Consider the following 26,951-nt stretch of genomic DNA (forward strand, 5'->3'; position numbering starts at 1 on the left):
GGAAGCCTTCTCAAGCCAAACACCATGATCCATAAGCAAACCATATATAACATCCCACTAAATATAAGGGAAAACCTTCTAGCACCTTGCTACAGCACTCCTACAAACCCCCAGCAATGCTAACAACAAAAGAGTAAATAAAACAATATGATGCTACCCCGATCCTACCAAACATAGCTACCAGCAGACCCTTTCAGCTACTGTGCCTATAGAAGTTTCATCCCATAAATACTCTCCCTGTTTGAGCAGCAACGCGTCTATAACTAAATACAAAGCGAGCACCTCAGTCCTCCTGCCACTTCATCTCATCTGTCTTATATAAGAACTGCCACTATAACACAGTTTGAAGATAATGATGTACTCCGTACTTGAGAATCACACATTCAGCTGCAGCTACCTACTGTATTCCAGTAGTAACAAATGGAAGAGATACTTCAAAGAACACATTATCCCAGCTCTAATTTATGCATGCTCCCTCTTACCATCAAGCCATTTATTTTAAACCTGTCAGATATACTTGTAATGTAGCATCATGAATAATTTAAAAAGTAATCTGTATAAACCAAGTTTATAAACTTAACAGCAGGTACAGTACCTTTCATTCAAGCAGGCTGCTCTCTGATCAAGTGCAAGGGATCTCTGAGTACTTCAGCATGTATTCATTTCATGCATTCTCAACTTGAAAAAATTCCTCTTTCCTGCCTCCAATCAAACCCTCTGCTATTTGAACAGAACTGTGGAAGCAGCTGGCTTAAGTATACTAATATGTGAACTGTTCTTAATGAAGGAAAAAAATACAAAGCTTCTAGAAACAACCAGTGAAAGTGACCCACCAGCCACCCAGCAGCAGAGGAACGCACACACATGCAGTGTTTGCCTCTGGCACTAAGAATTCTAAGTATTAATTGCATTTGCCTGATGTTACATTCTGACACTGCTCCCCGCTGCAGGGAGAAGGGATGTTCAGCAAAGAACTCCCAAAAAAGCCCACCTGCTAAGAGAAAGTGTTTTCATCAGTTGATGCTCAGCTTCCAAGTAAACAGAGCTATCTTTACAGCATGTAATGGCACCAATAAGAGGTTTGCAGATAACGTTCGCCCTGACTGGTCACAGAGCTGTTTCAGTAATATCTGCTTCACTACCAACACACAGTAAACAAACTCATTAGGTCAGTGGACTGGACTTGCCCAACACATACATCTTCACAAACTAAGTATTCACAAAAGCAGGACACACACTTATCTTATAAACTATTACAGTAAAACACATAACATGTGCAGTTCACCTCCTGCTTCAGAAGTTTCTTATTTGTATAATACACACTTTTTTTAACTCAACAGCACAGCATAAAGCTCTTGGGGAACAACCTGGTTAGCACTTCTCTTCAATGAACATTTTAACGTGAATTATTCCTCTAAGTTGTTATTAAAATTAGTTTGTGCTGCTACAAAAGCACTCATTTGCTGCTCTACCAAAATATTTACTAGAGGATTTGTTCCTCTAGAGGAATAATCTTGGTACTTTATTGAGTGCAAGGTCCCTTCTCACTGGGTAGGTCAAAGACAAGTCTCCTTGAAAAACTACCCAGGGAGTCACTGGAACATGCAGATACTTATTTGTGTTCGTACCATCAGGTTTATGAAGAAAGGAACAGAGCTGCAAGAAATGTTCACATCTGGATACTCCAAAAATCAATAAATAAAATTATATTCCACTGACGCCTACAAATTGTATGCAAATCAATCCGTAAATAAAAAACAGATTTTGCTTTTCTGCATGTTTTTAATAACATTGTGCCACAACAGCAACTTCTTCTGGATATCAACACTGAAGAAGTTAATTGGTGTCTTGAAAGGTACCCTTAGGGAGCTGCTCATATTTGGCATTTGCAAAGGTTAAAAAGAAAAACTCTCAGTGATGAAGGCAAGCTAAACCTTCCCAGAACCCCACCACGCTAACACCATGGTTTGACAGAATGTATTTCCTTAAGTGAGTAAGCCAAATTATTATCAAACTTCTTAAGCAAAAACAAGTCCTGTGTGAAGGAACTACAGCCTATTTTTGAGTTTAAGGAATTGGTAAAGCTCTGTTTGCAGAGCACAGAAATACATGAATGAACACTGTATGCTGCTAATCATTTGTCGGTCCTCAGAGTTCGTCTCAGACAGCTCTGGACACAAAAAAAGACAAATATAGCACTACAAAAATCCGTCCAGATTGTACCTGTCATGACTTGGCTAAGAGGGAAAAAACCCAGCCCAAAAAAAAAACCACACACAAGACAGGCTGGCTAACAATCACAAATGTGTCTCCATCATTGCTGTTTGTTGAGTTCTGCTTTTGTACAATAAGAGAAAAAAATTTATTAAAATATTCTTTTTAAAGTGTCTTTCATAAATCACATAAACTAATCCAAGTAACCTACACAAAGAAACTGTCTATACAATTTAGTGATAGAAAAATTATACACATCAGATACATCAAAATAGTAAAACAGTATTTCTGGGTTTCAAACATCATGGCATTCCTAAAGTCTTTCTGAACATAGAACTCTTAAAAGCAGTTCTTCTATTACCACCTAAGCCCAAAAACCTTAAAAGCTCAATTCAGTCAGAAAGATCTGAAATAAACTGAACCTACAAACCTGCAGCAACTTTAATTATGAGACTCTCGAGACAATTACTCAAACTACGGCTTTTATAAAACTCAGCATACACAATAGCTTCCAATAACAAACTGCAGTTTACCCATTCCTGTGTGTGCGCTCACACATAGAAATAAAAAACAGCTGCTACTTGATAACATCACAAAGCACTTCCAAATGGGAAATGCTTTACACTAAAATCCAAGGAAGAATATATTCTATTTCATAAGCAACAGTTTGAAGAACTTATGCAGAAAGTAGCCATCACTTCTCAGTCATCACCTTTTCAAGGGAGTAAAATAATGCTCAAGCAGTTTATTAATTTAACTACAGATAATCTAGATAAACACTCTACACTGATTTAAATAATTTAATTCAGTGCGTTTTGTAAGTTATGAACTTTGGGGCCATTACAGATGATGAGCTAGATAAGTTGTTTTCTGTGTGGGATCATGAAGTTAACATCCAGTGTGAGAAAAACAGGTTTCCTGCATATATTATTTCCTCCCTCTCTCAAAGTTCAGGAACATAAACAAACTTCTCTACAATGAAGTCTGCGGTAGCTCACAATTCACCCAGATGAAATACACACACAATATAATTAATCATTTAACAAAACTGCCTCTTCTGGTCTCACCAAGTTCATAGTTTCAGTGATCGCCGGTAAAATCTACCTCAGAGCAAAGAGGGGCAAAAAAAATATATTGGGGAAGAGAAAAAAAGCTTCAGTTAAACATCAACTGAAATTGTCCTTTCAAGTGAACAGTTTCAGCCCTGAAATACATTTTAATTCTAAGTGGAAGATGCTTAAAGAAAATAAATCTCCTCACTGAAGACCTCCTCCTCCAAGATTTTCTTAGTAAATGCCAGTTTAGCAGAAAATCAAACAGGATTTGAAACAACTTTTCCCAAGGTAACACATACTGGTAGAAATGAATTATTTGCCAATGAATTCAAAAAATCATCACATGGAAATTCCTCAATGCTGGATTTTACATGTTACATTTCAAGATGACAACTATTTCAGTGTCACTGGAGTTGTGCTGTAATTATATTCTAGGATTAGCCTGAAAGCACAACTGGTCAGGGGAAAACTGACATAAAAATTAAACATAGGCATTTATCAAATCTCAGCAATTTCCCTCTTAAACCAAACAAATCATGCCTCCTTTTGTACTGAACTTAAACTATTTGATTCATCTGTCTTCTTGCTCTCTGTAGCCCCTTCCTTTCCTCACTTCTCACAACATTCTTCAGAAATAGGTTAAATTTCCTTCCCTTTACACAAAGAATAGTATTTCCCTCTCTCAATGCTGGTTCAGCACTGAATCTTCTAACACACATCATCTTCCTTCCACACCCATTTCACTGCTTTCTCACATTCTCAATGCATTTTGCCTGATATTAGCTAAGTCACTACCATTTCCTAACCCTTTCAGTTTCTGAGTCATGCAAGCCTTTGCTCCAGTTCTGGTATGGAAATGCTTTGAAAGTACAATCTAACACAATCAAAAAAGCCAAAGTACTGCCTGGCTCAGCGCTCCTTCCCATGGACTCCAGTCACCAGCACGCCCTCAACACTTTCCTACTCTCCTCTCTCTGGTGAACCCAACTGACACCAATTCCTTAAACATTCTGGCATTTTCTATTCACAACCTCAATTACAGAAGGAATTCTCCAATCCCATATAACAGCATTCACTAACCACGAGGCATACATGGAAACGCTGATGTGAAAGCTAAGGTGTATGTAACACTGACATTCAGGAGGTCATGAGGGCTTTTACTAAGCAACCTGGGAGAGGGATTAAACGTACAGCATGAGCTACTGCTTATTAACATCAGGAACATAAAATATAGCCTGGATTGACAAACAAAAGCTTGGAGTTAACATGAACAGATCCACCAAGATACCTAATCACTCTGAAGTACTACCAGACTTAAAACCATTATTATTACCCTAAATGTTTAACCCATTCCCTTCTAGACATTCCCTTTGTAAATATACACATGGGTGAAAATCAAAACCCCATCATGCTCAAGGCAGGAAAGGAAGAAAACACCGTGTTTATGCTTCATCTTAAACCCACCCCTAGGATGAAACAGCCTCCAACAGTTGTAGCTTTACACATCAAATGCACTGTTGCACCAGCACATACTTTATCTTAACAAAGGGTCTTTTTCTTTTCATTGCTGTGCTGTCCTAACAAAATCTCAGGAAATTCTCAGGATTTTTTAATGCCAGTTTTTGAATCAGACGCTTTCCACTGAAGTTACCTGCATTTTAAAGAGGTTTCTGTCATATAACCATGAAAAGATTTTATATAATTTAGCATTAAAGGGATGGGTCTCTCCCCTCCAGTTGTAACTCCTTTGTATTCCTATTTAGGAATGCCTTGCTTGTTTGACCGAAAATGGAAGTGCCTTTTAGCTATGACACAGTATATATGAAAAACAAATAAAAATTAAGATTAATCTTCCTTCCACTATTGTGGGGAGAGGGAAGAATATGAAGAGATGCAAAACATCTGCTCTGGAGATCATTTTTCCCCCTAACAGCAAAATTCTTTCAGCAATAACTCGTGAAAACAAAGGCTATTAAACTGTAAACTACAAAGGCGATCAATTAGAGACAGTATTCAGCTAAGACAAGTTTTTCAGCATATCTTCCCATATTTAAACGCCTAGATCTGAAAAAGAAGATATTTCATTTGGAAGGTTCTTAATTGGGTCATTTTAGCTAAGTGGCAACCACAAACACTTTGGAGGACTAGAGCCTAAAATCCTAACATACTGTTTCTGCATTGTTTTATTCCCAGAGCTGGGCAAGCACTTCTATTTCAAGGTGATCTGTACCAGGTAAGGCAAGAAAAAAAACTGTAAGCATGTATCCCTGCATTTGAAGGATGTATGGGATCTCCTCCTCCTACCCTGTTTCTCTATGCAAAGCATTCAATATAATGCTTTGCAAGCCCTTCCCTGAGTAAGGGCACCGGGGTCTTCTTTTCCAACTTAAGAGATTAATCTTCCCTCTTGAAAAGAGCTCTAGCTATAAAGTTCAGCTCATGGAAGTAAGGCTATGACTCTCCAGCCCTAGCTGGCCCTGCCACTACAACGCAAAGCCTAAGTTGGGCCTTAATTTGCAAGGAGATAATTGGCATTCACTGGCTAATGAAACACAGTATTACTCAACACGCATTACAGGCTCCATCTATGAGCTCCTTGCTCACTTTTTTTCTGTAGTCAGCCTTACTGTCAGTGCATCCAAAGAACTTCCCTTTCTTCTCAACCTTAAATCGCTTTTAGAGAAGCCTTTCTAGCTGCCGATTTCTTTCCCTTTATAGACAAAATGCATAAAATTGATCTCTCCCTTCCTTTCCCTTTTGAAAGCGAGACCCAACAGCTCCAGGAGTATGTTGAAAACACACAGCGTAAGAAATTAAAGCATCAAGATGCAGTTAAAGAATCAACCCCGCTCCTGCAGACGTCGAAGGACAGAGGAAGCCGTTTTTAAAATGGTTGGGCTCCAAAGCCACCATCTCCCTGCCTACAGAAACACTCCAGAAAACACGGGAAGGCTCATTTCATGCGGGGAGATCTCAACCCGTCGTGAGCCCGACACACCGCCCAGCACCGGGATGGATGTGGTGATGATCGCAGGCTGATCCATCGCAGAGCCAGCCATCCCTGCCCCCTTTATTTCCCCCTGCGCCCGAAAGGGGCGGGCACTGCAACAGAACCACAGGTTTGAAACGCACAAAAACAAAAGTCGGGGCTTTTGCAACTGCCAAGCGAGACAGGCGGGCGGGATGAAGGGCAGGAGGGATGCGGGCACCCTCGTCCCGCACAAGCAGCCGCCTTCTCCTCGGTGCATCACCCGCACACATGGAGGAAGCAGCTCGCACTCTGCAAGTCAGCGGCACAAACCTTAATGCTCGATGCAACACAGCTGCCTTAAAAAGATCGAATCACCTTTGAGAACGCAGCCCCACCATCAAACCTTTCTATCAATGCACAAACGTAAAGTACCGACCTGTAAATTAATTTTTAAGAAAATAAACACTAGCAAACTGTGACCTTTAGATTGCGGGATGCCACCGTAATCCTGCACCCCGAGCAGCGAGGGAGAAACCCTCGGCAGTAAAGCGGCAATAAAAGGCAGGCAAGGCGCTTATTTCCAGGAATTCTTCACTCGCTATGGCAGGTTATTGCGTACGGCCTCTAAATATTGACAAAGATCAAGCTCTTTCCATGCGGGGAAAGGTCTTTCCCAGCCTGCGAGTGTTTACTACGCAGCTCGCAGCGCTGGCTGCGGAGGGCTGAGCACCGCACCGTGCTGTGGAGGGGAGAGCAGCAGTGCGGGTCAGGTGCGGGGAACACAAAAGGGGGTTCGGGCGGGCACCACGACCCCGCTCCCCGCAGCCGGGCCGGGGGTTGCGGCTCTGCCAGCCCCGGGTGTAAAACCAGCCGCCCCCCCCCCAGGATAATGAAGGGATGGCGGGATGGGGGGGGCAGCCCCGGGTTATTCAACGTGCCCGAGGAGCACCAGTGTAACCGAAGCAAAACACGCACATCCCCGCGGGCAGGGGCGAAACCGGCTCGGCGGCGGGAAACGGCGCGGGCCCCGCAGCCCCTCACACACGCCCCTACACACACACAGGGACACCCCCCCCCGGCTCCCCTCACACACAGCCATACAGGGACACCCCCCCATCACCGACCCCCTCATACACACAGGGACCCCCTCACAGAGGCACTGAGGGGCACCCCACCTCATCGACCCCTGCAGACACAGAGGGGCCCCTTCTTCACCGATCCCCTCACACACAGGGATCCTCTCACTGCTTCCCCCCCAGCAGCCCCTCACGCGTTCAGGGGGCCCCCCACCGACACCCCCTATGCCCCCCTCCCTTCTGAGACGCACCGTACTCACTTTCCCCATTTGTTGGCCACAGACAAAGTGCGGCGAAGACGAGCAGAAACCCCCAGACGACGGCGAGGGACCCTCCTCCAGCGCCAGACTTCATTCCTCTTCCTTTAATTGGACAAAATCCCCCTTTCCGAAAACAAAAACAACGACAAAAAGAGTCCAAAACTGTTCGTTTTCCTCTCTCTCTCCCCGTCCTCTAAAAATACCGAAGGAGGCAAAAAGGCGGACGAGTAAACGGGGCTGGATAAATAAATCCACGTTGCCTCCAAGAAACGAAGGAAAAACACAAGCCCCCTCGGACTGGCAAAACCGGAGGGGTTTTTGAGGTCCCTGGGTGTTGATCTTCCGGAGCAACCACACCAAAAATACACCCGATATTCAAGATGTATTAACGGCAACAACAACAACAACAACAAGGCATGAAAAGCCCCGGGGCGACGCTGTCTCCGGGGCGGGCTCCGTGTCGGCGGGCGGGGGGCGCCGCCGTCTTCCCTCAGCGCTGGCGGCAGCGGTACGTGGTGCACGGGAGCCGCGAACATGAGGCACATCGGGGCTGGCAGTCTGCATCTTCCACCTCCATTTTCAAACACACACACGGAGAGACACAAAAAAAACTGGGAGGGCCGCGGAGGGAAAGGGAAAAGGAGGAGGAGGAGGAGGAGGGGGGTGCGACCCAAGGCAATCTTATTACAAAACAACAGCAGCTTCCCCGGCCGTCCCTCAGCGCGGGGACGGGGCTGCCCGGGCGGGATCCCCGCGGCTGCTCTCCCTGCTCAGCGAGGGGAGGGAAGGGGGGGAACACCCCGCACGCACAACCACCACCCACAGCACCACCAGCACCACCGCCGCAAGTCCGGCTGCCTGCAGAGGCTCCAAACGCAGGATTTGGATCGAAAATGAATTAAAAAGGCTTCCCTCCCCACACACACACACACCTCACTCCTCCTCTTCCTCTCCTCAGCGCCGCTGCCACAGGCTCTTTCTTTCTCCCCCTCCTCTCCAAAAATGAAAAATAAGAAATAAAAGGAATCCAGAACACACACACACACACACAAAGCAGCGAGGCGAGCGGAGCTCAGCACCCCTCCTCCTCGCCTCTCCGCTCTCCTCCTCGCATCCCTCCGAGCCGCCTTGCCATCGCGGCGAGGGCGGGGGGGGGGGGGCGGTGGTGGTGGAAGGAGACCGACAACAACAACAACAACAACAAAATCCACCCAACGAATTTGTAAATCCTTTTTTTTTCTCCTTCCCCCCCCTCTTCCCTCCTCCTCCTCCTCCTCCTCCTCCTCCTCCGGGTGCGCGCGCTGCGAACCTTCCCCCCCCCCCGCGCGCTGCCCAGCCCAAGGAAGGGGGAGGGGGAGCCGGGAAGAGGTGTGTGTATGTGTGTGTGTGTGTGTGCGTGTGTAAGGCGGGGGGGGGGGACGCGAGGAAGGCGATCCGGGTTTGCTGAAGGTCAAAGCCCAGAAGCTTGTTGCGAAGGGTCTGTAATTCCTCCGGGGAGGGAAGAAGGGAGGGAGAAAAAAGGGGGGGTGGGAAGGGTCTGCCGCTGCCGCTGCTCCTCCCAATTAATCCGCCGCTCGCTTGCAGCAGGGCTCGCAGCGCTCCTCCGCCGCGTCTACCCCCCCCCTTTATCCTCCTCCTTCCTCCTCCTCCTCCTTCCTCCTCCTCCTCCTCCTCCTCCTCCTCGGCGCTGCGCTCCCGTTGCACGACGCTGGTAAACAAGAGCCGCCGGTGTCGCTCCGCTGCCGCCGCCGCTTCTCCCCTCAGCGGCCGCACGGGGACGGGGCTCGCGCCCGCCCTCTCCCTCCCTCCCTCCCTCCCTCCGCCCGCGCGCGCACGCGCCCTCGCTCCCTGAGGCGCGCGCTCGCGCCCAACCCCTCTCTCTCTCCCCCCCCCCGCGTCCTCCCGCGGGCTCCCCTCGCCCAGGCGGCGGCGGCGGCGGCGGCGCGCGCGGAGGCGGTGGCGGCGGCGGGGCGCGAGCGGGCGCGAAGCAAAAGGCGGAGCGGTGGAACCGGAGCGGAGCGGCTCTAACCCCTGCCTGCTGCGGGCCTGGCGTGCGGGCAGAGGGGGAGATGGAGACTGGGTGGCTGCAGCGAGCATCCTGCGGGGCGGGAGAGCCCAGGGAGTGACCGTGCTGGTGATGGAAGCAGCTCCGTGTTTGTGCTGAAATGGGGAAAACCGTTTACAATGGAGGGGAGTTAGGAGGGAAGAGAAACGCGCAGCTTTGATTTCCACGTGGTCTGCTCGGTTATTTGATAGAATGGTTTGGGTTGGAAGGGACCTTCAAAGGACATCTCGTCCAACCCTCCTGCAATGAGCAGGGACATATTCAACTAGACCAGGTTGCCCAGAACCACATCCAGCCTGGTCCTGAATGTCTCCGGGGATGATGCATCCAGCACCTCTCTGGGCAACCTGTGCTAGTGTTTTACCATCCTCATTGTGAAAAAACTTTGTCCTCACATCCAGCCTGAATCTCCCCTCTTTTCGTTGAAAACCATCACATCTTGCCCTACCACAACAGGCCCTGATAAAAAGTCTCTCCCCATCTTTCTTATAGGCCCCTTATAAGAACTGGAAGGCAATAATAAGGTTCCCCTGGAGCCTTCTCCAGGCTGCACAAGCCCAGCTCTCTCAGCCATTCCTCATAGGAGAAGTGCTCCAACCCTCTGATCATTTCTGTGTCCCTCCTCTGGACCCTCTCCCACAGGTCCATGCCTTTCCTGTAGTGAGGACTCCAGAGCTGGACACAGAATTTACTGCATTTAATTGCAGTTGCTCCTCTGGGTTGCACACAGCCAAAGGGCTGAGGGATGCAGTAGAGGCAGGAGCAAGGGAATGCCAAGGCTTGGCTCACCTGTGGGACAAAACCCCTTCCGTACCCACAATCTTCAGTGACCACTCCAACACCGTTCATGTGCATTTTTCCACCACTCACAATGTTCTACAATGACATTGTACACCCAGGCCCCACATGGGGAAAGATGGGATGAGTTGAAGCAGAAAAGGTTTGGGCTTTCTTGGGATGGAAAAACTTGGGCCGTGTTCCCACTGTTTCGCCGAAGCTCGTAGTAGCCATGCTGCACGGCATATGGATGGCCTGGGTAATCACAGATTTGTTGCAATACTTTGGCATGGGGAGATATCAAAATGATGATGGAGTATAAGATAGCAGACATCTGTGAGCATTAGCTATCTTCTCATTTGGAAAAAAGCTACATAGAAACACGCAAATATCACATTATTAATGTACGTGTCAAAAGTTTTTACATTTAAGCCAAAATTCTTCTTGAACATCTTGTATTACAATGGCCTGCAGTTATGTTACTACATCATTTCCAATCTTTTTCATGGTTTTCTTCTTGTTTCTCCATCCATTTTTACACTATTTGCCATGTTAGAATTATTATTACTGGACTGTCAGGTCTAGTATTATTGTCTTAGTTACACGTTAGCTCTCACGCCGCTCTCACACCCCTTAGGAAACTTGAAAAGGTTTTATTCTGCGTCACAGAAGTCAGGGGGGAAATCCTCAGTGAGTACAATGGGGGCAGAATTGTCACACATGCACGTGTATCCAGGACTGTGTCAATAATTCAGTAAGTCAAAGCATAGGTGAATGTCTGTTACGTTGGTAGCACAACCCTCTTGAGATTCAGTGCAAGAAAATCAGGCATGTATATATAAAACTGTCCTGGAATGCCAAGCACATGTCTACCATAGACTTTATCAACTGCTCACGGGCTTTAAAGGCTTCAGTTAAATTGTACTAGAAAAATCTTCATGTCCAGTACATTTTTTATTATTGCTGTGCCTGCTATTAGTGCCAGATACTGAGCAGAACAATTGTCCTTTCTCTGCGTACTATGGCATTGATGCAGAATAAATTGTAATGGTTATTTACAAATTAATGTATTGTTGTGTACACTCAGAGCTGTAGTGGGAACTGGGTGTCTATGATTTATCATTCTGCTGTCATAAAGAACTTTTATTATTGTAAAATAGCCTTTCTTTCATTGCTTTGACGAATAGGGTAAGTCATGGACAAGCACATTGTACTGGATACAAGCGCTATGTGCTGGGTGCCCTATGAGCAGAGAAGAAAAAGATGTCCTGTGCCCCGAAGAGATTACAGTCTCCTATAAACGCAGTCTTGTAAGTGTCATAAAATAGTTTGTTTCTGGGATCTGTCAGATTATTTTAAAAGGAAGCAGCACAGTGTTGAACTGGAGGCATTCACCGTGCTCTCCATCCTCATGGATGCTCAGCCATCTCCCACGCTGCCAATGTGAAATTCACAATTTGGAACAATTTGGCTGGATTCTGCCAGGATGTCTTTATCATTCTGTGCTGTGGACATACATGGGAAGAAGCCTGTTGTCTGTGAATGCTGAGGTGCCCATAGCTCTGTACTCTTAAAGGTTAAGAGGAGGGCTGTGCCGTGTCCTTACCCTTTCACATCTTCAGCAGGTCCCAGTGCCAGCCATGCACATACACATTCTTAGCTTCAGTGCGCACTTCAAATCAGATTCAGATCCCGTATTTTGCCATCTTTATCCAAGAGTGGTCCTGTTGTTTTCAGTGGAAGTATTTGAAACAGGATTTTTTGACGTACAACCACAGTGTGGTCATATTTTTGATGATGGAAACCTCAGGCAAACTGCAGTACATGCACCATGTGCAAAATTAAACAGTTATAATTTGGTCAAATTAAAGTTAATTTTCATGGTAATGTGCAAAGGTGCTTCATGATGAAATTTATTTTCTTGTCAACACTGTTTGCCTCTGCTTTTATCTATAGACCTGTGCAAAGGAGGTTGATATTAATGGTGATAAAATGGTTGATATGAATCATATCATATTGATATGAGAAGTTTTTATTTACTGGGAACCCGGATCCAGCATCCTATGGCTGAACACCACTCAGATGCTAAAAGCATCTGGAATAGCTTAAACCTTTCTTTAGATTAAACATGTTTTGCTGGAACTTCATCACAAGAAAGTAAAACCGACTGGGTATAAAAATACCCAGCCCAAGAGGGAAACATTTCAGCAAATGGATTAAATGAGGTGGTCAAAATGCAGAATTCCTATGGGTCATAGTCCCCCCAGGTCCATCTGAATACATCAAGGGGGTGTGAGGAGAAGGTTTCCAAAGTTGTGGCCATTTGTGATCTTTGCTGAGATTTGGGGAAGCCCCCCCTCCAGTCTTCTCTTACTTGATTATTTTGTCAGGTCATTCTCCCACCAGCTTCCACCTCATTCCCACTTTTTCTGCCTGCTGCATCCTGCCCAGCGCCTCAGCTGTAAACTGCAGAAGTCACCCTTCTTTTGTTATTGCCTACAATTCACTGGGGTCCCCATCCTTGGCAACGTCTCCTGCGTGAGGCCACCAATAATAAAGAAGACATTTTGAAAACAAAGTATGCACTGTTCAGTGTATATTGCGCGTCCAGATTTGTGCAAAGCTTTCCCCTTCTTTATTTTTGCACATAAAGTCTAAGCTATGATTTTCATTACTGTAAGAAATCATTTTGTCATGACTCTATCTTGCCTGGTGGTAGAAAATTACTTTTTCCTCTGTCCTGTTGGTTCTACAATCATTCTTCGTCTCCATTTGCACTGGGCTTCATCTCTCCCCTTTGTCCACTGCTGGTTTATGGTCCTTGAGATAGACAGATGGACAGAAAGAAACACACGAGTACACTCACACATTTTACCCTCCCGAGTGTGATGCCGAATGCCACCAGCATACCTGCGTCCTGTTTAAAATGCCGCTTAAGTGGAAAGCTCAGGAAGTGTGGCAGTGGGGATGAAACAACGTGGTTAAAACAGCCAGTGACCCCGGTCTCTCAAAACATATATCTGCCCAAGGCAAATATCCTAATACTCAGCCATATTTCAACTTTAACAGCAGCCTTACCGCTGCTTTCTGGGGGCCACCACTGGGGAGAAAGAGGCCTCACTATTTTCCCTGCCTCAGTGCTCGTACTCCACATAGGCTTGACTAGACTTTATTTTGGCTTCTGCACCACTTTCAGGGCAGACTGACCTCTTTACCAGACGCTGGCTTGTCATAACCTTTAAGCATCTGAACATTCTGTATTACCGGCGTAAGGGAGCTGTTGAAGTTTATTCTCCTGCCTCCTCCAACCGTGTCAGCTCCCCAGGACGAAGGTCAGCCGTCACGGAGCATTGCCTGCGTCTGCCTCTTTGAAGGTCCCTGCAGCTCCTTGCATCGTCTTGCAGAAAGAACCCATTGAAGCCACCTCCTCTTCTCCAGGGGCTCCTAATGTTGCCTGATCGCCTTGTTCAGGCTCTGTTTCAGGCTGTTGTAGGTAGATGTGGGTAGGTAAGTGTGCTGGATAGGAATTATGTATTTTACACAGCTTGGATGAGTGTGATTTGTACACCTGAAGGACACATACAAATCCTTGAACTTCACTCCTTTTCCCCAAAAATCTCCACTTATAAACTGCATTTTATAAGCTCATAACAAGCCCTTCAATGTTAGGCAAAATGTGGATGGCCCATTTTTACCACAGTTGCCCCTTTTTGCTCTGCTGTGAATTGCATCACATAGCAATGACCTTCACGGGCTCCCGGCTGCAGGAAAATGCTCAGTCTCCTCTTGGCAAAGGGACAGACGCACAGCACTCACTCTGATGGACACTGGGTGTGCAGATTGCCATTAACTCCTCTGCAGTAGTCGAGGTGCCTGTAGAGCCTCTCCATCACCAACCATCTCTCCCAGATCTGCAATGCTGGGCAGAGAGCAGCCATCTCTCCATAACAGCAGAACCCCTGCAGCTGTAGGAGGCCAGCATCTGAAGATAAATGGAAGAAAGAAAAGGGAGGTTGATATGTGCAAGACTTCAATAGAATCATGGAATGGTTTGGGTTGGAAGGGATCTCAAAGCTCATCCAGTTCCAATCCCCTGCGCAGGCAGGGACACCTTCCACTAGAGCAGGTTGCTCCAAGCCCCTGTGTCCAACCTGGCCTTGAACACTGCCAGGGATGGGGCACCCACAGCTTTTCTGGGCACCTTGTGCCAGGGCCTCACCACCCTTCACAGTAAAGAACTTCTTCCTGATGTCTAAACTAACTCTCCCCTTTCTCAGTTTAAAACCGTTCCCCCTTGTCCCGTCACTACATGCCCTTGTAAAAAGTCCCTCTGCATACCAGAATACTGATCAGACAGACCCAAACAAGGTGTGCTTCCTTGGCTCTGAGTGATTTCCAGTTCTCCTGGCCCTAATACTACTGCTAACAGTGGCTCAAGATTGGTCCCTTCTGGAGCAAAGAAAAAGCAGCAGGGAAGAAAGGGCATTGTTTATTACTTCTTTCCCATACACGTCCCTCCTTCAACCAAAGAAATATGCAGTTACATGGGCGATTTAGGGGCAGCAGCAGAGCAGGAATAACTATAAAATTCATGTTTTAATAACAACAACAATAATAAGCACACAACAGCGTTTATAACCCTAGTTACAGGCCTGAGATATCATATCCATAGCAACTGCAGCAAGCGGTGAATGCCGTATATTTAGAGTTCCCGTGCACCTGCCTAAAATAGCCGCCGATAAATTATGCTGATGTTTGTGCCTTTCTGACAGCGTTCTAAGCGGCTGCCGACGCGCTCTGCAGTTGCGCTGAGCCTTCGCAGCATAGCACAGCGAGGGCAGCTTCGCTCCCCTACCAAACCTCAGGTTTGCCTCCCCTTTGGTGTTTCTCGATGTGATAAATGAGCCCAAAAAGACACCTTGAAGGTGAGCTTAGCGGTGCAAGCAAGTGATGGGTGTAGGGGAGCAGCTCCCATTTGCTTCCAATGTCTGTTGGCTTCTCCGTGCCGGCACCACAGATGTTAAAGCGTGCCTACTCTTAATGCATTGGATTAAGTGCGGCAAGTAGTTAGGGCTCTATCCTGCTCCTGTTGCAGGCGGTAGCAACATGGTCACTCTGTATATTAATGGTGTGTGTGTAAATCGTTTACAAAGAGTTAATGAATGACTGAGAGGTGTTTGAATACATGGCTAGTCAGTTGTGGAGATTGTTGCAGAGTCCAACAGGTCAATCGCCTGCTTGTAACCGTAGCTTATAAGCATCTACCAGACCATCTGTTGATGTGCTTATTGCATTTTATAACAAACTCCTGATGTCTGCAACATGCTTATAGCAGCTATTAACCTTGTATTATTAACTCTTTTGAATCAACGTGTATTTGAGCTTTAATATGTAATACTACCTGCAAGAATTCCACCGACCCAACTCGGGAAGGGATCAGACTTCTACCCCATGTTAAGTTTGCCCACAGACAGAGAGGATCTGTCCCTACTATATGATTTTTGCATTGAGCGCTTTGGGTTTTCACCTGTTAAACTTTGGATGTAGGTGAATCCTATTGAACATAAACCAGGCCTACCCAGGTGCCCTCTGGGCCAATATGATGCTGACCCACAGCAGCGAGAGGCACGTGCTGTGGTCATATCAATGCCTGTAAGAGACTTGCTGCATTTTCCAATTGAATAGTAACATCCATCCCCAGATCTTAAAATGTGTTTATAGGCAATTAAATGTCACACTTCATTCGTAAGGAGGGTAATTATTGCTACTGGGAAGGAAGAAATACAGGTGCAGATTGACTCTGATAACTTTAAGCTCACCCCTTTTACCTGCGGGAGAATTAAAAGAACCACAAATGCTTCTAGGCTTTTTGGGTTTCTCTCTGTATTTGCAGTTGACTCCAGACATAGCTGGATATATGAAAATTAAGATTATTTATTGTAGTTTGGCAAAATGTATAAATGAAACCCAAAATAAAATCAATACTGGGTTAAATTATGGACTGTAGGTATTCATTTGTACCAAATCTTTGATAGAGTGCTATACAGAATAGAAAGACCCAAACATTACATGTGCCTGATACATGCATGAATATATGTTTTCATTTATTCATGTTTCCATCAGTTCAGTGACACGCTAATGAAATCCAAACTATCTTACCTTTGCAAGAAGAAAGGAAACTCTTCATTCAGGAAGATTATAAAAAAGCGTAGCTTTAATGTGAATAAACTGGATTTCCAGCATAAAAAGGAAGAAAAAAATCTGAAAATTACTGAAGAAAAAAACCCCTGAATCCTTCTTGGCTGAAATAGGATTTTTGACTTCCCTTAAAACCCAGGATTGGGCCAAGTGTAAGAGAGCAAATTATCGTTAGCTTTTAGGGTAAATTAAGGTACAACTGTGAATGGCTGCATATACATTTAAATGATATTGAAAATGTTTTCAAGCAGTTGGAACATATTTCCAGGTGGTTTGGGAATGTGTAAATATTAGCACATTCTGAAGGTTGGTTTTAAAAGGCCCTTCATACTCAATAGGTCTTGACATCAATTTTCCCCTCCTTTATTCTGTGTGTGTGTGCACGCTGGTGCACTGTATGACCATCACATATTTTAACAGGGATGACTCACATAGGTTCAGTGTCAGCAGAAGGAATACTAGTCTAGAGATGGAGGGTGCGGAAAGAAGGTTGTTGATCACAAGCAGCTTGGAAGTTTCTAAAGGATCTTTTCCAGGGCATGCCAAATACAAGGAATTACAATATTCCTTTGAAAGACATCTCTCCATCAGCACCTGGGCACTCCGTACCGTTACCTCTTTCCTCTGCCCTTATTTTTGTACCACATACGAGTGTTCAGACTGGGCACAACGCCCATGCTCTATGTCCTTCTCAATGTGTTGTTTAGAAAAATACTGCATTTAAAACCATGAGTCAAAGGTATGGAAGGCTCTTGGTTTGTGTATTGTTACAATGAACTTGAACCAGAAATACCAACTTCAAAGAGGTCAAATCAGAATACAGGATATGGATCTAATGCTGGGTTTGTCTAGAATTTAAAAAGAGTTAAACCCCTCTTTTCTTTCTTTTTTAATGTGAGGGATCCAAGATAATAATTTCTTGCTTTGCAGTCTCAATTCTCTCTTCCACTACCTACAAACAACTTGCCAAGAACACGTGTGCTATGTGAGGAGACTGGTTCCACAATAGACAAATTACTCCGAAGAATGGACTTTGAATCTCAGTTGTTCAAATCCCGGTTACCAGCCCCAACAGAGACAAACTGTCTCCCTTTACATAATGCTTTTGTTAACTCCTCTGTGTTCAACGCCACGTGGATACATTCAAGCTACTGCTTTTTCTGGATGGACTCCTCCAGCCCTGTCTGTACTTTTATTCTGCCCCTGGAGACAGTCACAGCTAAAATTCAGTCCAAATTGGGAAGATGTAGCGTAGGAGCTCTTGAGAACAGCCATCAAATAGCTTGTATACATGTAGTATACATGTAGTACACCTTCCTTAGCGACTTAGGACCATCCCTGCATGTTAACGAATAGCTGGGATAATTAAAATCTTTATCCAAATAATGGGGACAAATCAGTCAAAGCGTTTCCCCTCGTATCTGTCCCAGACACACACTCCCCACTCTCTTTCTGAAACTGGTATTCATGCAAATGAACTGGGGGAACACTGGGAATTTGTCCTTCAGCATCGTGTGAGCTTCTGGATTTGTTTTGTGCGAGAGAGTTGTCATTTGCCTGGAAGTTCCCATAGTGAATTTATTGGTCTTCTGACGTTCCTGGCGCCAGGTCTGCATTCCCATAAAACAAGCCAGAAGAAACTTTGGAAACAGAACCTTTATAGTATCCACATATTGGGCCATATTCAACTCCAAAGTCAGCAGGTGCAACTCCCATTGATTTCAGTGGGAATTCTGTCTGCTTACGCTGGAGCTGAACTTGGTCCATAGTATCTGGGCATCTTTCCCAAAAACTCTCTTCGCTGAATGCAGGGAATGAACCAAAGCTTAATACACTTCTCTGCTGTCCCTAGGAAAGGAATCAGTCTGTCTTTTCAAGAGGTTGTGGGGGAAATAAAATACCTGCTAGCCTTGCAAAGCTGCTTTTGCCATTGTACCCCGGTGTGAATACCTGAAATGTTCTCATGAACTCACACTTGCCCTTGGTTAAAGATTGTCTGCTCAAGATGACCTTTTCTCTTTTTGAGGCTTAAAAGGAAGAATTCACTTAGTCGCCTTCTTTTTTCACAGGGCAGTGTTTTCTATGCAAAGATTTTTAAACATCACTGAGAAAACCTGATGCGAATCAATTCAGAAAGGATGTCTCCTGGAAAGGAACGTGATTTTGTCTGAAGAAACGCCCTTTCTGCTAAGTCATCTTAAAGAGAAAAATCCCCAGCTGCATTAGATGACATTTTACTTAAATCCCTGAAGCTCTCAGGTACATTTTGGAGACCCTCACTCCTTAGCATGTGTCGTTGCAACTGAACATATGCTGAAGTGCACTCTTAAATAAGACACTTTGGATGAGGTCTTACATAACTGTATCTTCGTACCCGAGGATTTGCATCTCGTAGTATTTGCTACAGTAAGTGTAGAAAAATTAAAATAGCATTATAATCTCCAGGCAAAATTATGTGTGGGTTCAGGCTCGAGATTCCGATTCGTCAGCAAAATCTGGTGGGAGCAGATGTTCTTCCAGGGGGATGTCCATCTTTGTAGGGGCAGGATCTTATCAGAGAAGGCCATTCTGACAAGAGTTTGGCATGGATCAGTGTATGTAAATTCAAGATCAACTGCTGAGCGAGATATGAAGCTGTCTGGCTACTTTCTCCACCTTCTCAATCCGGATGGAAATAACCGAGACGAGGCCACGATGTTACCTTCTCCAGTCGAGTTGTCAAAATGTTCCTCCAATCCTTTAGTCGCACCATATTCACTGTCAAATATGCCTTGGAAAAATCCTCTTGTAGGCTTCTAGTTGGCATAAATCTGCCCGTGTATGTTTATGGAATGTTATTTTCACTTTCCAGCACACAGAATTGCAGGAATTTTCCTGAGGAGGCAGCAGGAACAGTTCCATCAGAGAGATGTCCTGTGAGAAAGCAAGCTCAGAGCAAGGGTGCTGAGGAGACTTGAGCTATTTTCTCCCTTTCTTTCCTTCTAGGTGGTGACTTTTCCTTTGCCCCGTTCCACATACTCATAGGAGCTACTAGTCACAAATCAAACAAAGCATACCACAATTGTGGGATCTTCTAAACCGCTCTTAATCCAGGTTATTGTGTTTTGTAGGCAGACAACTCAGAACAGATTTCTGGTGTAATGTGTTCGATCTAAAGCCTCAAGGATCAAGAACAAGTGTATAGAAGATGCACCCGTTTGGTGTGTTGAAGGGAAATCATGGCAGAGGTCTGATTACCTTGAGCAGGAGGGAGGATTTCTACAGAGTGCCTTCCTATAAGGAGCCAGATGGCAGGAGCGTGTCACACAGCAGTGCCAGTTGGTGCATCACCCAGCTTAAATATACCATTTAACTGATAAAATACCTTAAAGAACTACCAACTCCTCAGGCAGTGCCAGAAAAACCATGCACACAATGCCCAGGAAAAAAATCATGATGGAGCAGGCAATGCTAGAAGATGTGGTCCATAAAGGACCCTTTTTCTCTTCAGACTTTTTCTGCTGGTGGTCTAAAGCACCATTCTGCATCAGATTTTCCGTACTAGAAAACATATGTGCAGAGGCTGGCATGGGGAGAAAATCATTGTATAAATCACTCTTAGAGACATCTTCTGATTTTACCAGGTCTGAAGAAGCTCATAAGAGGCTTTCAAGAATATTAGACTTCCAGAGGGTGTCATTGCTGCTGAAGAACAGGAGTAGACCTGTATAGTCTCTTTTTTCCTGGATCCCATGCGTTAATCCTAGCATTCAAACACTGAAGCCTCCTGGCTTCCCCACATGGCTGCATTCCCACAGAGCACAGCACGAGCCACTCTGGCTGCAGTGATGATACAGTAGTTTTATCACATGTACTGTAATATTGTCCCTTGTAAAGCATAACACTCTTGAGTAGGCATAGTAAACCGAAGACAATCAAGATCTTAAAGGGTAATACGTTTTTATGTGTTTAGTAGCTTATGGTGCTATATAACTTCAGAGCCCGAATGCGGCAGTGGCCTCTCCAAATCACACTATTAATATTGCATAATGAGCAGCGCTGCTACTCTTGAATTCTAGCACACCAGAGGGTGATTTCCAGCACTCCTAATCCCTAGTAAAGATCCTCTCTGCTGTGTATATGCTTAGTCTATGCTGGCCAGCACTGCTCGGGACTGCAGTGGTGTCACTGTGATTGAAGGGGAGTTTCTGCACTGAAGCTGATGTAACCAAAGATAGGAATTTGGCTTTTTGCTACCTGGAGATCACCTAAATTGCAGTAGAAGAGACATTTTCAACTGCAGAACAAGCTCATGGGACCCTTGCAGGGCTTTTTCCTCTAAAAACCATCTCTCCTCCCCACTTTAATCACAAGTCAGGACATGAAACATCCCCAGTGTTGCACAGTGTGACCTGACATCTCCACAGTGTGAGTGAGGCTTTCGGTGTAGTACCCAACCCCCAGATCGAATCAGCAGTTTTGAGAACTTCTTTCCCTTCTGCCTCAAGGAGGGCACTCCTCAAAGTCAGCTTGTCCATGTTCATGCAGGGGATAATCAAGAGTGGAGCTGTACTGCAGTGTAGCCCTTTCCCTGCTCATTGCAGACATGGATGATGCTCCTCTCAGCACTAGCATTCAACGCTTCTGCAGCCCCTGTATCTTTGTGAGGGTCCAGAGAGCAGAACATGTCTCCATCTTCCCATCTGCTCACTGAAAATAGCTGGAAATGAAGGTTAAAAACTGCCTTGCCTTTAGGCTTTACTTTCCTCTGCCTCTCTGTAGGAGTCACTGGAGCATCCTGCCTAGAGCAGCCTCCTGGCACTACACAAGCCTTAGCAGCTGATCACAGGTTTGTGCTCCTGAATCTTTCCTGAGATTCCATGTGAAAATGGCTGTAGAAGGACTCACCAAAAAACAACCCCAAGAAAGCCCCAAAACCAAGCAATCCCCCAAAACCTGCTGGAGAAGGCTTCCGAGATCACCCTGGTAGGGCAGGACCAAGCTCAGCTTGCATTACCCACGCAGCTTCATAGGGTACTGCTGTACTTCTGAAAAGTGGGTTTTAAATGACTGTTTTTTCCCTTTTTTTTGGAAGGATGACTAAGCAAGAAGCAGCATTTTGACTGCAATGCATCCCTTATTTGCCATCAGCAAGAGGTATAGGAACAGCAGTGGAAAGCAACAGTAGCAGTGTTGGTACAATTCATTGCCACTTCAGAAAATTTGTGTTCTGGTAATAAACTGCCACATATGCAAGGCTAACACAAATCCAGGCTGTGATACACCAAATGTCATCACATTTTCAGATTGAGAGCATCTCGCTCAGAAAGGCTCTTGCATTTTGGGTTCCCAATGCCTTAAAACAACTCTCCTGTAGCAAACATGTCCTAGCATCTGAGCAATGAGCATAGGACAGAATGGAATAATAGGGGAAAGGGTTTTTTTCCCCCATTAGTGGTATTTTGCTCCTTCCCACAGTAATTGGAATTCAGATAATGTTAATGTTCCCATTCTTATGTTAAAATTAATAGTAGAGTGCTGGTATTTCAGCTAGACATTAATTGTATAATATCCATACGACAAATGCTATTAGTTTTAGAAATCTTCCAGATAAACTTACATAAATTTGTCACCACAAACCCATGAAAGAAAATTCCATGCATATTGAGTAGGGCTTTTCTATAGTAATGCCAGAATCCTGAATAGCCCAACAGTAGCTGCCTGCTACTAAATCAAAAGAGGAATATCCAGCTGCATCACTCCATTCTTTCAGTCTTTTTACTTTTAATTGTAAACCTGCCACTTCTTACCAGATGTAACACTGAAGAAATTACCAGGTCTTAATTCCACAGAGCATGTTGTATAACAGGTTAATATTTTACAGCTATTAATTATCTCAATATTATTTGAATTTAAGCGATTACAAAAGGAGAAGAAAACACCTAAGCCTTCTGAAGAGATTTTGTGAGAGGCTGGCAGGCACTTACCGAAAACAGGGATCTGTGGTGGTAGCTTTTGAGGCTTTTTCAGCCATGGGAAACTCCATAAACCCAGTTCATCCTAATAAAACCTTCCTGGTAACACCATAACAGCAGTTTTCCAGGGGCCAGCCCCAAAACTGAGCTATGGGGCCTCATGTGGGAAGGAAAACAAAATGATTGGAGACGTGTGTCAGGGGAAAGGTGCAGCTTTACCTTATGCACCAGCATCCCCCTAGTCCATCCTTGTCAACCCGTGTTCTCTCTGGCCCTCAGCTGCCATTCACATTCACTGTGAACCAAGAACCTTAGATGTCCTAGAGAAAAACAGCAACTGCTTTTTTCCTTTACTGTATACACACATATATACTCTTACATATACTGTATATATACATCTATATATATACACTCACACATATATATGCATATAAGACATACTCTTATTTCCCCCTGCTCATCCCTCTAGCTGTGTTTTCTCCACATCACCCACACCTGCATGTTATCTACATAACACCCACTCTGTGTTGCAAATAAGAGGAGATTCCCAGCTGGCATAAACTATCCGAGATCCATTGAAGTCACCTGTCTGATGATCTTCCTGGATATTCTATTGTAAAAACTTAAAAGCATGTTTTATTGCTATGCTATTTGCATTAGAGCAGATGTTAGGACCATTATTCTGTTGTTCCTTGAAGATCCTACCAACTATTCTTTTATTCCAGCCCTTCACTCTCTCCTGAGCTTTTCCATGGCACCCAAACAAACCTTTGAAGGGTCAGCTTTCAAGGCGAGGATGCATTGCTTATGTAAAAGAATGCACCAGCCTGACTGAAGCGCAGACTGGCTCAGTAGAAAAAGAAAATGGAAAGGTGAAGCTACTTATTTTAGTAACTGAAATGTTGGATATTGAGGCAAATAAGTGCTCAGCAATGTACAAAATCCCAGAAACTCACAGACCTCAACTCTTTACTCATGACTGTTAGAAAATTACTTTCACAAATGCTCTGCAGTGCTTTGTGTAAGCTGAGTTTCCCCATTTCCCTTCATTGTATTCCTCTGTGCAGTTCAGATTTGTAAATGATTCCAGGAAACTTTTTATTAACTCACAAGAGCCCTCCAAGACAATATCCTGTAGCTTCCACTGGTCTGAGTCAGACCTACTCATATCAGCTGAGAAATATCCATGACCTTTCTGTGTCGTTTTACTTGTGGTGATCACAGAAAACCGAAGGAACTCCTGGATAAAGTTCTGCTTCACCGTTTGGAAGGGGAAGGTTTTGCCCATTCTTGCAGCCCAGCTGAATTCACACTAAATAATTTCATTATGCCTTTGTAAATTCCCCTTACAGCTTGAAAGGCACCGAGTACTTTTCTTTCATTGATTACAGCTGAGTAGTCTAACGCAGCTGCATTTCAATGGGAGTGAAGTGATTCCTGTATATTATAGCTATTTTGCCAACAGCATATGGTGTGAGGTGGATGAAAAGGACAATATTGCAGACAGACACAGCAGAACCTCATCTATCATACTCTGAACCTCCTATAGCACAGTTTTTATGTCTCTCCATCGCTAGCTGACTCCCCCTTGCAGTGACAGGAGGACCCACAGTGTCCTCCAAACAGCTCAGACATCAGATCTTCTGATTCATTTCAACCCCAGCTCAGCAGAACCCATTTCCTCTCCAAAAGCACCACGTTATGGCTGCAGGGGAAACATTAATGAGGGCTGGTGTGATTTCCCATCCTCTCTTTTGCAGCGTTACAACCGAGTAGCCACGGTACCCCATGGGGGAGCTGCTGTCGATGATGGAAGCAACCAGCAACCAGTGGCACTGGGATGTGGGGACTTCTGTCCCACCAGAGCCACAGGCTGTCAGATGTATTTTTGCCCTGGGCAATGAGCTACAGGTTTCAGGGCAGCCCTTCGCACAGTGGGATCATGATTTATTTCTAGCAAAAATGAAGAGCATTCACTACTGCATCCGAAACCACCTCCTGACAAACACTGTGCTTCCCAAGAAAGACAGAAACTCATCCTCCTTTGTTTTCATCCGCTTTCACAGTGTACTTCTGCCGAGCTGACTGACATTTGAATAAGCCCCAGGAGAATTCTACCTAGGACGTTTCTACTAAATATTGCTGTTGGAGTAGGAGGGTGCAAACGCAAGGGAGGCATTTGGAACAGGCTTGTAAACAGTTGCCTTGGTACTACCTCATTAGAGTGTTACATTGTCTGGTGGGATCCACTCCCAGGAATGTGCATAGCCTGGATTAACTTTTCCAGAGCCAGGGTGGTAGACTGGAAGCAGACAAGATGAGGAAATCATTTGTAAAAGGAGCTGGGGCGCTTTTGAATCTCTTTTCCTGGGGGCTTTTTCTGTTGGTGAGAGGAAAAGAGGTTGTTTTATCTGATACAGCAGCGGCTGTGCCTGTAAAACCGAGGGGTCCAGGTTCTTCAATGAGGGAAATTGGCATTCATCCTCTGCCTGTGGGGTTGCTCCTGTGGGAAGCAGCATGGTCCAAGGAACCATCTCCAGAGGAGGATTTCAAAGCCCTGGGGTTTACTGCTAGGTTTGCTTTTGACCTGTTTGGCAACCAAGACACTTCTTCAGCCCTTGCTCCTTCTGAACTGTATTTTCCTGTTCCTGAGGCTCTACAGGTGTACCGATCTGTGCAGGAGCCAAGGCACACCAAGCTGCCCAGGGTAATACAAGCACATGGTAACGTGTCTAAGGAGATTTCAGGACCGTATCATCTGGGTACCATTTGAAGCATCCTTCTCTCAACACTGCCCTGAATTCTTCTACAGACCTTATCTATGGTCCAAATAAGCTTGTGCTTTTTGCATCTTTTAAAATGTTTTTATATTCACCTAATCTGTCATACTTACCAATGTCACCACCCATTATTCCTCCAGATATGAGGCTATATCTATATATACATATATAGATATAGCATATGGCGACGGAAGAGCCATCAGGTGAGTATGTTCTGAGCTGCTTCCTTCTTCAGAACTAGTCAATGGCTTGGTATAAAGCAAAAATCACTTGCCGACCTTCTATGCTACCAGGGAATATTGGTAGAGCTTCATCTCTGAATAAGGAAAAAAGGATCCTGATTTTCTCCTCAATCAGAATTCCCAGGAGCTTTCTGGAAGTCTTTGCTAAGCAAAGGACTGCTGAGAATGCAAATGCTGGTACTTGAGGCTGGATAGAAGATTTGTGCATGCAGGAGATCTCCTGGAAAAGGAAAGGAAGTGTTCTCATCCCTCAAGAAAGAATCAACAACACAAGGTGATCTTCCCCGTGCACAGGATCAGACCCGACTTAGGATATATGAGAGATCTCATTAACACAGTCTAGCCATTTATTGCACACACTAATTACTTACTTAATGGTATTGCTATTTGATTATTTAATGGCTGTAGCATCCCTTTTGATCATTCTTTTGTACACGCTTAAGTGGAGCAATTTCCAATTAATTAAATGGCTTTGGATTTCATAGTACTATTTAAATCAGGAGAGGTTAAAGCCATTTGAATAAATACTGGGATTCCTGAGATTATTTTTTCTAAGTCTATTTGCTCAGTTACAGAGGAAAAGTATTTCCAGGTTCTGAATTCTGAATGGACAGAGGTAAAAAGGGCTGGGAACCACAAAACCAAGAGCAGTATTTCTGTGGGGCTTCTGATAACCATCCTTGTGAAGACCTCTAGATAATGTAATTTCAGCAACTTGCCCTACTATGATTTTTCCCCTCTGTAATGGCAGCAGAATTGCTGCTCAATGTATTTAAAGTGATTTAAAAATGTTAAAACTACCAAAAGCCCCCCCAAAATACAAACTTGTCACCACAGATCTGACCGGGAGCTCATTCGGCATCGTGTCCATTGGAAACGTAATCAATTCCACAATAAATCCTCCTTTTATTAATGAGTAGCTGATTGGGTTTGGTTTGTGTGAACTGAGTCCACCTGCGGCTTTTGTGGCTTCAACCATCCCATTTTAAAGGGGTTTTTCCTCTTGCTCTCTTTCCATCATTGTGACAAAAAAATACTCCCATGAAGAACAAAAGGAAACTCCCGAAGTGGAAACACTGAAACCAAACACCCCGTCCGCAGGGCGATATCGGATGAACCAAGTAAACAACCTGGGCAGAAGGAGGTGAACCCGTTCTTCCCATCTCTTCCCATTTTAGTGATCTCAGACTTTATTTTCGACCACAGCCAAAAATCCGACAGAAAGGGGATTTTAAGGAGTTTAAAAATCTATGTCAGGGCTCCGGTGGAGCCGCTCCTGGCTCAGCCAGGTCAGGCTTGGCCAGGTCAGGATGTGTCCCTGGGAGCCCGAGAGGGCCGAATTCGGGTTGTTTGCTCTCT

General features: G+C 44.8%; 1 protein-coding gene across 2 annotated transcripts in view; it reads right to left on the reverse strand.

Moving 5' to 3' along the window:
- IGF1R (insulin like growth factor 1 receptor) overlaps positions 1–7,679 on the reverse strand; it is a gene marked incomplete at its 3' end in the record, with an annotated part of 171,652 nt that extends 163,973 nt beyond the window's left edge. For both annotated transcript variants that reach the window (XM_080626493.1, XM_080626492.1), the window contains exon 1: positions 7,577–7,679. In XM_080626493.1, coding sequence (XP_080482619.1) covers positions 7,577–7,670 — 94 coding nt within the window. In that variant the 5' untranslated portion in view covers positions 7,671–7,679. The remainder of the gene's footprint in view (positions 1–7,576) is intronic.
- Positions 7,680–26,951: the final 19,272 nt, after the last annotated feature.

Source organism: Psittacula echo, assembly GCF_963264785.1.
Source record: "Psittacula echo genome assembly, chromosome: 10".
Taxonomy (NCBI): Eukaryota; Metazoa; Chordata; class Aves; order Psittaciformes; family Psittacidae; genus Psittacula; species Psittacula echo.